General features: G+C 41.6%; 1 protein-coding gene across 5 annotated transcripts in view; it reads left to right on the top strand.

Moving 5' to 3' along the window:
• grhl1 (grainyhead-like transcription factor 1) overlaps positions 1 to 14037 on the top strand; it is a 101228-nt gene that overhangs the window by 17847 nt on the left and 69344 nt on the right. For 4 of the 5 annotated variants that reach the window (XM_048597494.1, XM_048597491.1, XM_048597492.1 and 1 more), the window contains exons 2-4: positions 4393 to 4579; positions 6704 to 6771; positions 9969 to 10091. In XM_048597494.1, the coding sequence (XP_048453451.1) occupies positions 4514 to 4579; positions 6704 to 6771; positions 9969 to 10091 (257 nt within the window). In that variant the 5' untranslated portion in view covers positions 4393 to 4513. The remainder of the gene's footprint in view (positions 1 to 4392; positions 4580 to 6703; positions 6772 to 9968; positions 10092 to 14037) is intronic. The other variant, XM_048597493.1, reaches the window with a different exon arrangement.

Here is a 14037-nt window from a genome sequence, read left to right on the forward strand (position 1 = left end):
ATTTCTGATGAAGGGTCTAGGCCTGAAACGTCAGCCTCTCTGCTCCTATGATGCTGCTTGGCCTGCTGTGTTCATCCAGCCCTGCACCTTGTTGTCTCAGATTCTCCAGCATCTGCAGTTCCTACTATCTCCACTTCTGGAAAGATTTTGTTCCACATTGAGGTGAGATTCTGGATGTTTCTAATGTTCAGTTAAACATTGCTGCTTCAGTGAGATTGAGAAATAACATTTTAGTACTGAATACCCATGGCTCTTAAAATTTGACCTTACAATAACCTATCAAAGATTGATTATTTTCATTGATATTTCAAAAAGAACTTAAAGTGCCAAATGTTTGGACTGATGACCAACCCTGTGGTATTTTTGAATTATTGTTTTCCTGCTTACAGTTAAACAGGAATTTTCGTATGTTCTGGTGTGAGAAAACATTGTGCAATTCAGAAATAAGGTGCATTAATGTAAAAGTTATTAAAATTTTCCATGCTGTACATGATGCTGAATATTCTGCAGAGAGTAACACACCTCCTGATTCCCCCAAGATTTTACACGGACTTGGACTGACCATGTATCAAATGACCCAAATGACTGTTTTTGGATCTAAGGATGTGAGGGTAATGGAATCAGAGTAGATGATCTGATGACAATCTGTGAAAGCAGTTTAGTTCTGGAGAGCTGACATGTGACTCCTGCCGTAGTTGAAGGTTTTGTTTTTGATTTTGCAGCACTTTGAAGTTGTCTCTTAGCTTTGAAAAATTCCTGAAAAATAAAGTAAGAGCTTCCATTTATTCTGTCCTGCTCCTGACCTGCAGCATGTCCTCGAGTACTTCTGATGTGTTGTGATATAGGGATATGTGACAATTAATTTGCCCCTGCTTGTCTTTGAATAACGTCAAGGGATCTTTTGCATCTATGAGATTTAGTGCATTTTTTTTAAAAAAGCTAACACCCTTGACAGTGAAATGTCAACTTAAACGATGCATTCACTTGCAGTGTTCTTGGCTCAATGATCTACAACTGCCTCAATGACCTTCCCTTCAGTAAAAGGTCAGAAATGTGAATGTTTCTTTGTGGTTGAAGTGTAAATACTCAAGATACCGAAGCAGTACATGTTCACATGAAGCAAGACTTGGACAAACATTAAAGGTTGGATTAATACGTGGCAAAGAATATTTGTGTCATATAAATGCTAGGCAATGATCATCTCCAATAAAAGAACATCTAACCAGCTTCCCTTTCCTCAATTGTCTACTCTGAACATTCTGGGATTACTATTGACCAGAACCTGAACTGGACCGGGCGCACATTGTGAATATAAGAACCGATTAGGGGCTTAATATCCTGCAGTAAGTAACTCACCTTCCAACCAATCAAAGCTTTTTTAGCATCTACGAGCCACATGTAGTGGAATGTAATGGAATACTGTCCTCCTGTCCAAATGGGTGTGGCTCCGACATGCTTCACGCTGACCAAGACAAAGCAGTCTGCTTGATTGACACCTCATGCCTTCAACTCCCTCCATCACTGATGGAAATCAATCAAAGTGTATACCAAATACAAGGTGTGCTGATGCAACTCGCTAAGGCTTTTTTTGACAGTACCTTCCAAATTCATGAATCGTTCTGCTGCTGAAAAATAGGACAAAGATTTCAGGTGCATAAGAACACCACCACCTGCAAGTTTCCCTCCAAACCCCACACAATCCTGCCTCAGGGATCAATATCATTTTCCCTTCACTATCACTGGGTGAAAACCCCAGAACTCCCTTCACAATAGCACTGAGGAAAATGTTCACCGCAAGGACTGCAGTCACTCAAGAGATGACCTATTGTTTATAAATACTGGATTTGCCAGTGGTACCCACACCTCATGAATGAACAAAAATCAACTTTCTGGAATGGGACTTAATCTTCAGAATCGGGTAGCAGGGATACATCCAGCCAAGCTTGATATCAATATTAATATAATTCTCAATGGGAAAATTACACACGTGTGAAATATATAAAGAAACTTTGTAAGTGGATGTGGAAGAAAATGGCTTGATGGATGAATAACCTCTTTTTTGTTCCTTGTTCTCTTGTAAGATATTTTGTGGCATTTGAAAATGATCTCGTTTTCAAATGGATACTTCTGGGCAAAGGATAAAGATGTCATTCACTGGACTGAGCAGAGCTGGATCAAAGCAAGAATGGTCCATAATGCATTATGCCATTGTCATGTTGAGGCTAGCACTGTGAATTATGTGTATAAGACTCTTCCATGACATGTTGTGATTATTTATCATCTGAACATTTTTGCTGTCCCAACTGTGAATCATATGAGATTTTGATGCAGACCTCCAGTATATATTGGATGTTGTTATTGATTTTTCCCATTGTCAATCAAGGGCCAGTAGCAAGGAGAGCTTGGTTTCATGTTTAAAAGCTGATAGGCCAAAAAACACCAATGGGAACGGTCGACCTGCAAGAGTAATCTGTAAGTGTCAAAGCTGAGAATCTTTTTGAATAGTTTCAGGCAACAGATACTTCAGGAACAAATAGGATGCACCCTCTTCACATACATAAACTGAATTGAATGATTTAAAATGAATGTGTAACAAAGAGGTAATAACACTGAGATAGTAGGAACTGCAGATGCTGGAGAATCCGAGACAACAAGGTGCAGGGCTGGATGAACACAGCAGGCCAAGCAGCATCATAGGAGCAGAGAGGCTGACGTTTTGGGCCTAGACCCGTCATCAGAAAAGGGGGAGGGGAAGGGGGTTCCGAAATAAATAGGGAGAGAGTGGGAGGCGGATAGAAGATGGATAGAGGAGAAGATAGGTGGAGAGGAAACAAACAGGTCGAAGAGGCGGGGATGGAGCCAGTAAAGGTGAGTGCAGGTGGGGAGTTAGGGAGGGGATAGGTCAGTCCAGGGAGGACAGACAGGTCAAGGGGGCGGGATGAGGTTGGTCGGTAGGAGATGGAGGTGCGGCTTGAGGTGGGAGGAGGGGATAGGTGGGAGGAAGAACAGGTTAGGGAAGCAGGGATGAGCTGGACTGGTTTTGGGATGCGGTAGGGGGAGGGGAGCTTTTGAAACTTGTGAAATCCACATTGATACCATTGGGCTGCAGGGTTCCCAAGCAGAATATGAGTTGCTGTTCCTGCAACCTTCGGGTGGCATTGTTGTGGCACTGCAGGAGGCCCAGGATGGACATGTCGTCTGAGGAATGGGAGAGGGAGTTGAAATGGTTCGCGACTGGGAGGTGCAGTTGTTTATTGTGAACCGAGCGTAGGTGTTCTGCAAAGTGGTCCCCGAGCCTCCGCTTGGTTTCCCCGATGTAGAGGAAGCCACAGCGGGTACAGCGGATGCAGTATACCACATTGGCAGATGTGCAGGTGAACATCTGCTTGATGTGGAAAGTCTTCTTGGGGCCTGGGATGGGGGTGAGGGAGGAGGTATGGGGGCAGGTGTAGCACTTCCTGCGGTTGCAGGGAAAAGTGCCGGGTGTGGTGGAGCTGGAGGGGAGTGTGGAGCGGACAAGGGAGTCACGGAGAGAGTTGTCCCTCCGGAAAGCAGATAAGGGTGGGGAGGGAAAGATGTCTTTGGTGGTGGGGTCGGATTGCAGATGGCGGAAGTGTCAGAGGATGATGCGTTGGATCTGGAGGTTGGTGGGGTGGTACGTGAGGACGAGGAGGATTTTTTTTGGTTCTTATTGCGTGGACGGGGTGTGAGGGATGAGGTGCGGGAGATGTGGGAGACACAGTTGAGGGCGTTCTCGACCACTGAGGGGGGGAAGTTACGGTCCTTGAAAAACGAGGACAACTGAGATGTACGGGAGTGGAATGCCTCATCCTGGGAGCAGATGCGGCGGAGGCGAAGGAATTGAGAATGGTAATAACACTGAGGTGTGTCATTGTTTGCATTTACTATTCAAAGTATGGATGAAGTCATGTATCTGGCACATAAGGGTTTCCCTGACTGAGACTATGGAAAGGTCAAAAACCCGCTAAGAAATCCTTGTTGTGTAAAGATGTCCAAGTTGTATGCTACATGAAAAAAATTAAACTCAAGATGTCTGGTGTACTTGTCCTATCTTCTGAGTGACTCAAAGTGATCCTGTGCCCCTGAGGACAGAATTAAAGAATTACAATAACATGTGAAAGAATATTATAAGCTACTGTTGTCAAACCAGTTTAGCAACTACAAACTACTATTTGTAACCAACTCCAAGACTACGGATGTTGCAATTTTTTTAAAGAGCTTCGCTAATTTGTTTATCTGGTTACCAGTAAACACATTTCTCTGTTTCTAAGCTTTTATGACCCAAGTATAGAAATTTAATTTGGAAGAATGTCCCTGGTTCTCAAAGGGGTTACACAGTCTTTCATTAGTCTTCTGCCCATCTCTTTGCAGCAAGAGAGCAGTTTTGGTGCTACAGAATGAGCAACTTTATCCTCAGAGGCGCTCATATACCAGTGAAGATGAGGCATGGAAATCCTTCCTGGAAAATCCTCTGACTGCCGCCACCAAGGCCATGATGAGCATCAATGGAGATGATGATAGTGCTGCTGCTTTGGGTTTACTGTATGATTATTACAAGGTATGTAATCCCAGCAGATGAAAGACACAATTCAGAGAATCTCCCACATGTCACGTCTGAATCTTAAAACATACTTAAATTACCTAGTGCTGGAGTAACTGTTCTGTTTGATTCAATCCTGTTAGTAACCATTTAAACCAACACAGTCCAGCACAGCCAACTCTCAAATGAATATGCTGCCCTTGTTAACATCTGTAAATTGATTTTTACCAATTAGATTGATTTAACATATTGAAGGAACTATTTTGAACTTTATTTTAATTCTTAAACTTAGCAGGCATGTTCCAGGAAGTAAACTGCCACCTTGGACCAACTAATTAGCTTATGTACTGTGTCAAAAATCTAGTGCCGCTAGAATTTCAGATGTTGACATCAACTCAGTGTAGAAAACTTAATTAGAAATGGAAACATTGCAATGTTTGAGACCTGCCTTTACGGTAACTGAGAGTGGTGCCAGGAGGTAAGGTTGCATGAATTAAGAGATTTTTATTTTCTGGACCTCATTTCCAGGTGTGAGGTTAGACTCCTTGCTGGAAATGACCACCTTTTTAGCAGGTCGGGAGTGGGAGTCCAGACCTCAGCTGAGAGTAGATGTATTTGTCTGGTGAATAGCTGAAGCCATGCGGAACTACAAGGTTTAAGTTCAGTCTTCTTCTGGGCTGAGATAGCTGAGGTGATCAGCAAGTATCAGCCAGCGTTCTGACTCTGGGTCACACTGACCACCCATGGTGGGAAAGTGGACAGGGCCAGGCATTGCTGTGATGTCTCAATCATTTTTAACTGTTTATCATCCAGGTCCATGCATGGACAATGGCTAGTTTGGAAAGCAACTGCTCACATTTAAAGAGGGGCCAAACTGTCAAAGGAGGACAGAGAAAAAATAAGTTGAAAAGGAAAGGGAAATACTCTTCTCCTTGAAGAGTTTCTTTTTATTTGTTCATGGGAAGTAGGCATCATTGGTTAAGCAATTTATTTCCCATTCTAATTGCCCAAAGGGTAGTTAAGTATCTGGATTTTCATGTAGGCCACCAGGTAAGGAAGGCAAATTTGATTCCCCTAAAGGATGTTAGTGAATCAGATGGATTTTTAATGACAATTAACACTGAGTACATACTTGTCATCAGGCTAGATTTATCTCCAGATTTTTATTGAATTTTACCATTTGCCATGGCGGGATTCAAACCCATGCCCTCAGAACATTGGCCTGGTATTCTTGATTGCTAATCCACTGACATTACCACTACACCACTGTTACTCTCCTGAAGCTAAGAAATTGAAACATTATCGACTAAACATTACACGTGTTCACACAGAAAATATCAAATAAAGCAGCTGTCTCCTTTTTGAATCCAATTTTATCTGTAGTAAGATCAGCTTATTTGTGAAGCTGATGTGGAATATAAATGTTAACAGAGGTAACAAGGTGTAGAGCTGGATGAACACAGCAGGCCAAGCAGCATCAGAGGAGCAGGAAGGCTGATGTTTCGGGCCTAGAGCCTTTTTCAGAAAATTTCCTGAAGAAGGGTTTAGACGCAAAACGTCAGCTTTCCTTCTCCTCTGATGCTGCTTGGCCTACTGTGTTCATCCAGCTCTACACCTTGTTATCTCAGATTCTCCAGCATCTGCAGTTCCTCCTATCTCTAAATGTTAACAGCAGTACACAGGATTGGTTAGATTCTAATTCAGTTTATGTTTAAGAAAAGAATGTTGCTCACCTTGTGAGTTTCTCTTTCTGCAATATTAACCATGTCTCAGAACCTGTTCTGAAATAATGCTGCAGATATGATTGAGTGAATATAAATGCAACTGCGTGACTTTCTTACTGCATTTTCACAGAAATGACAGGATGAAAGTGAAAATGATTTTAGCCAGAGATGAACATTGAAAGCGAATTGTTGTTCAACCTAAGTTTTAAGGATGGCAGATAACACAGGTTGATAATTGAAACCTTTGTGCAAACTGGCCGAAACTACACTGACTTGAGTTACTGGCTACCACAGTATATTACTAGGCATTTGCTGGATAGATAGCAGCTACTTGGAAAAACCATGTGTTTTGATTGCTGCCAACAAAATACTGTTCATTACAACTTGCTACAGAACATCTAAATACTTCCCTTGTTAGGTTCCCAGAGAGAAAAGGACGATGCCACCAGAGAAAAGTTCCAGTACTGACCCTGAGCACAATAAAAGGTAAGAGTATTATAGCTGTTGATATGTGCTTAGAATCATAGAAGGGCATTCATCCCATACTGTCTGTTGGCTCCTTGGGAGAGTTGTCCAATTAGTTCTACTTTCCTGCTTTTCCCAAAGCCTACAAACTTTTACGTTTTCAGACGCACAACCAATACTTTTTTGAATGTTGTTATTGAGTCTGGATCCACCACTTTTGCAGGTAATACAGTTCTAATCATTATGATTTGCTGTATTTCATAAAACAGAAAATCTTGATCTTCAAGGATCGGTGTTGAGTCTACTCCTTTTCAACATTTATATAAATGATTTTAATGTGAACATAGGATGTATGATTAGTAAGTTTGTAGATGATACCAAAATTGGAGGTGGAGTGGACAGTGAAGAAGGTTACCTCAGAGTACAATGGTATCTTGATCAGATGGGCCAATGGGCTGAGGAGTGGCAGCTGGAGTTTAGTTTAGATAAATGTGAGGTGCTGCATTTTGGAAAGGCAAATCAGGGCAGGACTTATGCACTTAATAGTAATATCCTGGGGAGTGTTGCTGAACAAGGACACCTTGGAGTGCAGGTTCATTGTTCTTTGAAAGTGGAGTTGCAGGTAGATAGGATAATGAAGAACGCATTTGGTATACTTGCCTTTATAGGTCAGTGCATTGAGTATAGTAGTTGGGAGGTCATGTAGAGGCTGTACAGGGCATTGGTTAGGCCACTTTTCGAATACTGCGTGCAATTCTAGTCTCCATGCTGTAGGAAGGATGTTGTGAAACTTGAAAGTGTTCGGAAAAGATTTACAAAGACGTTGCCAGGGTTTGAGGGTAATTGCGATAGGGAGAGGCTGGAGCTATTTTCTCTGGAGCGTCGGAGGTTGAGGGTGATCTTATAGAGGTTTATAAAATCATGAGTGGCATGGATAGGGTAAATAGACAAAGACTTTTCCCTGGGGTGAGGGAGTCCAAAACTAGAGGACACAGGGGAAAGATTTAAAACAGTCCTAAGGGGCAATGTTTTCATGAAGAGGGTGGTGTATAGAATGAGCTGCCAGAAGGGGTAGTGGAGCCTGGTACAATTGCAACATTTAAAAGGCATCTGGATGGGTATATGAATAGGAAGGGTTTAGAGGGATATGGGCCAAAAGCTGGCAAATGGGACTGGATTAATTTAGAATATCTGGTTGGCAAAGACAAGTTGGACAAAGGGTCTGTTCCCATGCTGTACACTTCTATGACTATGACTGTATGACTCTCTCTGACTCATTTGTAAAGTAGCTTAAACTTATGTCCTGTGGTTACTGACCTTTCCTGCTCAGTAGAAACCTTTTCTCTTTATTTGCTCTTTCAAAACCATCCATTATTTAAAATTGGGTACAATTTCAAGTTCAGTGGCTCAGATCCAATTGTTCAAAAACCAGAGCTCTGAAACTTGCATCAATTTTAACTGAGCCAAATTTAAAAAGAAACCTTGCCTGGACAGTTTGTTTATGCACCGTATTAGTGTGGTTTATCTCCAGAGTAGTTATTGGCTTTGCTGTTTTATGGATCACTGTACCTGATGCTCCAAACAAATCCTAATCCTTCTTGATACGAATTGCCCATGGCTTGAACCACCTGATCTGCAATCTGGCAATACCTGAAACTGAGTATAGCCTTGGTCCCAAGGTTGCTAAATTTGAAGTACAGTGCTTGTAGCTCTTATAGTTTGTGCTTAGTCAATAATTGTTGTTTGCCTATTTAACCATTGGGTCATTCAAAATTGAATTTTAATATTGTGAATATTTTCCACTGGCAATCAGGAATGAGACTCAGAATCTCATTTTTCCCTTCCCTTTCCAGAGAGCCATACTTGTTGCATGAACCGCCTGCAACAGAACTGATCTCCCAGATGGGTCAGCCCATAATACTTGGAGCACAGGAACTCCAGCCCTTTATATTGATAGGTGTAAGCTATCATTCCACAAAGTTAATCGGCAAACATGGATGCCAAGTCGAAACCCGGTCTAACAAGCTTCCAGCCGTTCCTGTTGGAACAGCCCCGGATTTTTGGAGCCACTATTTTTTTTGTAAGCATGTAAGGGGTTTGTGGAAACAGGTCATTGCTACTCCAAATGTTTCACACAAGGTGCGAAGCATTTTTTGTTTATTCCAAGAAAGAAACCCAATCATTGACACAAAATCTGAACTTGGTGAAAGCTTCAATTAATTAGCTTAGGCAAATAATATTTAAGGGACTGCTCAGTTAAGTAGATAGTGGTTTTGTAATGGATGCTTTAAACCCCAGTGTTTCTCCATCTGAGTGATGCAAAGGGATGTCCAACAGAAAATTATGGTTGATTATTATGGCTTTATTGTTGAATATTGTGCTAAGTCAGTATAGTTAAAAGAGGACTGCTGATTCCATATTTTAGTGTGTTAACATCCCAGCAACTCAACTTCTTATTTTATGCAGAATGCGTCATTCGGACAATATTGATGTGGCTGCCTGTCACATGTCTCTTTTAATTTTACATTAACTTCTAATGTTACAGTACAGTGGCAACCGATCTGATGTCTTTTTTTCCAATCCCACTGCAATAATTAGTGAGTTTCCCAATGTGAATCATTTGGATTTAAGCCATAGGGGTGTTACTGAAATTTAGTAAGTGTAGAATTGCCCCAGTTTTGACTATTGGCGTTCAGAATATCCATCAATTAAAAAGAGAGATGGAAATATCTGTGCTTGTCTGAGAGCAGTTTCTATGTAACACAATGGTTACTATGCATCTGGGTGGTGGAAGTATTGCCAGCTGTGTACAGTGGCCGCTCAGGGAGTAGAGGTTCTGAAGCTTGGTTGTGCTGAATCAGAGATCCTAGGTTTCTCAAGAGTTTTGCCTTCTCAAACGCTTTAGCTGTTGACTCCTACAAAAGTTTGAGTGGACTGGGAGGAACACACATACAGGTACATTATCTATAATCTATGGAACCAACAGACATCATGGGCTCAATCACACTTTGTTTTTCTTGAAGAATTGTTGACACATATAGTGACCACACTATTCTTTGAACACACTTGACCAGCAACCCAGGTAAATTGTGCTGCAAAATAATGAATCCAGGTTCCAAATAATTACCCATACTCTCTGGGATCTTATGAACATGTTTTATTCCTTTTTATATGAAAATTTTAAAAATTTCTTTCCGTTTTGTTTTGCTCATTGGAAGATTGCTAACCCCCATGCATCTCCCTCGCACTAGAAGGGGAGTGCGGTCAGGGATGCTGCCTTCTACACAGCCATCTTCAATGCTGCTCTATGATCGTCCAGAAGGAGCCACAATTCAAACAGGGTAAGCCGGCAGTATTGGGTTTTCAAGCTATTTCCTTCTTTTGATTATGTAATAACTATTATTATAGAGTCCGAGAGTCATACAGCATGGAAACAGACCCTTTGGTCCAACCAGTCCATGCTGACCATGTCTCCAAACTAAACTAGACCTACCTGCATGCGCTTGACCCATATCCCTACAAACCTTCCCTTTTCAATAACTTATCTAAATTTTTTTTAATGGTAATTCTACCAAGGAGCCTACTCATTAATGAGCAAACTTCTCAAAATGCCCTGGACAGGTTTGAGTGCCATCAGCCCTGAGATTTGAACCGTAACCTTACTGGTAAAGGGGCAAATTTTCTTTTCTATTTTTTATTATTCATTCATAGGATGAGGGCATTGCTGGCTAGGCCAGCATTTATTGCCCATCCCTAATTGCCCAGAGGGCAGTTAAGAGTCAGCTGCGTTGCTGTGGGTCTGGAGTCACATGCAGGCCAGACCAGGTTAGGATGGAAAATCCTTTCCCTAAAGGACATTTGTGAATCAGTTGGGTTTTTTCAACAATCAACAATGGATTCATGGTCATCATTAGTCACTTAATTCAGATTTTTAAAAAAATTGAACTCAGATTCCACCTTCTGCCACGGCATAATTCAAACCTGGGTCCCCAAAACATTATTTCAGTTTCTGCATTAACAGTCCAGTGATAATCCCACTGGGCCATCACTTCCCTGCTAAAGTACACTGCTTCTTGTTTTAGCGAAATATGCTTTATTTACAAAGTTCAAGTTTCATTTACTTAACGTAGTCAATTTCTAATAATACCGTATATGATTTTCAAAGAGATGCTAAATGAAATTGAGATATTTTGCCTAAGCTTAGGCTACTGAAAGAAGGTTATACTTGACAAAGTTTACATTGCAGTGTACACTAATCCTTTCTTTCCAGGGTATTTCTTGTTCTGGCATAATGGTGTGGTCACATTCTTGGGCTAGGTAACTTGTACGGGTAGTTTTAATGCTGCTTGGTATGATGGAAAAATGTAATTAAGAGATCCAGAGTCAACTTTCTAATGTTACTTTGTGCAACTCCTTTTTTATTTGCTGGTATAGCAGATTTAGGGGTCAGAAAATAAAAATGCAACTATTTAATCAAAATAAACAATTCATCATAAAAGACTAGATTTCTTGCCCTGAATGTTTCAATTTTTCTGAACTTGCTACAAGGATGATGAATTGGAAGAAACGTGTTTGTGTTTGTGTGTGTGATGTATGCATTCTTCCATACTACAGATCTATATGTCCTGCTGTGGTGTGAAATAGGCACAATAGACATTGAGATCTAGCTAAACAGAGATTAGAACTATGAGAATGGGGAAATGTAAATAGAGCTGAAATGGATTCTTGGTGCAGGTTAAATTAATTGATTGGGGAACCAAAATTTCGTGAAGATGGTGGAAATCAGCTAGGCTTCCTGCTCCTAAAAACTATTCATAATTGAGCTGGAATGAGCATGTGGAAGAACATCAGTAAGAATAGGACTGAGAACGTCAACAGGACTAGCAAACTTGAAGTTGATAAGAATTGGGGAGGGGTGGAAAAAACACTGGTTGTACTTACACCTAGCACAAAGTAAGATGATGTGGTTGTCAGAGGTCAGTCACCTCAGTTCCATCTCATCACTGCAGGAGTTTCTCCCAGCATAGTGTCCTAGGCCCATCCATCAGCTGCTTCATCAATGACCTTCCTTCCATTGTATGGTCAGAGTGGGATGTTTGCTGATGATTGGTCAATGGCCAGCACCATTCACTCAGATGCTGAAGCAGTCCATGTCCATTTGCAGCAAAACCTGGACCAAATTCAGGCTTGGATAGATAAATGGTAAATAACATTTGCAACACACAAGTACCAGGCAATTAGTGTGTCCAACAAGAGAGAACCTAACCATCAGCCCTTGACATTCAATGGCATCACCATTGCTAAATCCCCCAATATCAACGGCTGTGGGTTATAATTGACTAGAAATTGCACTGGACAAGTCATATAAACATTGTGGCTACAAGAGTACGTCAGAGGCTAGGAGTTATGTAGTAGGTAAGTCACTCCCCAAAATTTGTCCCTCATCTGCAAAGCAAAAATCAGCGTGATGGACTATTCCCCACTTGTCTGGATTAGTACAGCTCCAACACTCAAGAACCTTGATATCATCCAGGGTAAAGCAGCCTGCTTGACCATACCCCATCCACTACCTTCAATGTTCACTCGACACACAGTGGTAGTAATGTGTACCATCTACAAAGTGATCTGTAACAAATCACCACGACTCCACCGAAAGCATGTTACATATCTGTGACCTTTATCATCTGGAATATCACCACCTGCAAGTTCCTCTCCAAGCCATACACCAACCTGACTTGGAGTTATATTACCATTCCTTCGCTGTGACAGTGTCAAAATCCTAGAACTCCTTCCTAACAGCGCTGTTGGCTACACTACACCACATGGACTACAGTCACTCAAGAGGGCACCTGACTACCATCCTCTCCAATGCAGTTAGAAATGGGAAACGAATGCTGGTCTATCCAGCAATTCCCTCATCTCACAAATGAATTTTATAAAAAGTTGTTAGACTGTGATGACCTGCATGGTTGAGCAGACTTCTGAAGTACTTGTGACGCTCACCCACATTTGATACCTCAAAATGAACCAATAAAAAATGATTGAGGTGCACAATTTTGGATTTAGCAAACATTATTTGCTCACTTGAGCAACAAACATCTACAGTAATATTGATGGGAATTTACACCCTTTTTTATCAGAATAATATTATGATATATCAAGTACTAGCTCATAAAAGACAGTGCCTAAAAGTATTTTCTTCAGTAAGAAGATATAATGTAAAACATCTACCCTAGCCACCTTCCAGTGTTTAAAGGTAGGGCTGTGGAAAGTAGGGGAGGGCTGGGAGCTGGAGTTTGAAGGTGTAACATTGGAACAGATAAATAACTGAATATGGGAAATGAAAACAAGCAAATCTAGAAATACAAGTTAGTCAAACAATTCACTGAATGATTCAGCACATAATATTATTAAAGTTGCTGTTGGTAATGGGGGAATAACACTTGATTGATTGCACAGTGTAATTGTTGACATATCTTCAAGAAGCAGCTGAACCAATTCCTGACTGGGACACAGATTGCTATATGGAAAGCCAGTGTCTTTTCTAGGTAACACATGGTCTTTGTGAGCTTATGGGTTTGATTTTCTGAGGGGGTCAGGGAAGAGTTTTCGAGACAACAAGGTGCAGGGCTGGATGAACACAGCAGGCCAAGCAGCATCATAGGAGCAGAGAGGCTGACGTTTCGGGCCTAGACCCTTCATCAGAAAAGATTGTGTTTTGTCTGTTTGCTCCTCCCAATGGCTGCTTGAGGTGGGTGTGAGTTTGTCAGGGGCTGAGTGTTGGACCTGAGATGGTCCGGGTGGAGAGGAAGAAAAGGCTGGCGGGGAAGAGCGGTCTGTGGGGGAAAAAGATTATTATTTAATAGTCCAGCTATAATGTGTCAAGTAAGCTTTGTGGAACAACTGGATTTACCTGTCTGTCATTTTTCTATAAACTCACTACATTGAATATTTATTGTGGTGGTGTTCTACAAAGCCAGTGATTGCACATGTTTATTTTGAATGGAAACAGAAATAAGTTGCCTGTGCTACGTGAACTTTATAAATGAACCATTTTAGTATTAATGCTGTTTCAATGATGATTAACATGGAGCCCTGTCTTGATCTCAGTGTCACTGTCTCCTCTCCAGGACTGGGCTGGACTCCCTCACAGTGTCACTGTCTCCCCTCCTGGATTGGGCTGGACTCCCTCACAGTGTCGCTGTCTCCCCTTCTGTACTGGGCTGGACTCCCTCACAGGGTCACTGTCTCCCCTCCTGTACTGGGCTGGACTCCCTCACAGTGTCA

The sequence above is a fragment of the Rhincodon typus genome, chromosome 5, assembly GCF_021869965.1.
Source record: "Rhincodon typus isolate 14 chromosome 5, sRhiTyp1.1, whole genome shotgun sequence".
Classification (NCBI taxonomy): Eukaryota; Metazoa; Chordata; class Chondrichthyes; order Orectolobiformes; family Rhincodontidae; genus Rhincodon; species Rhincodon typus.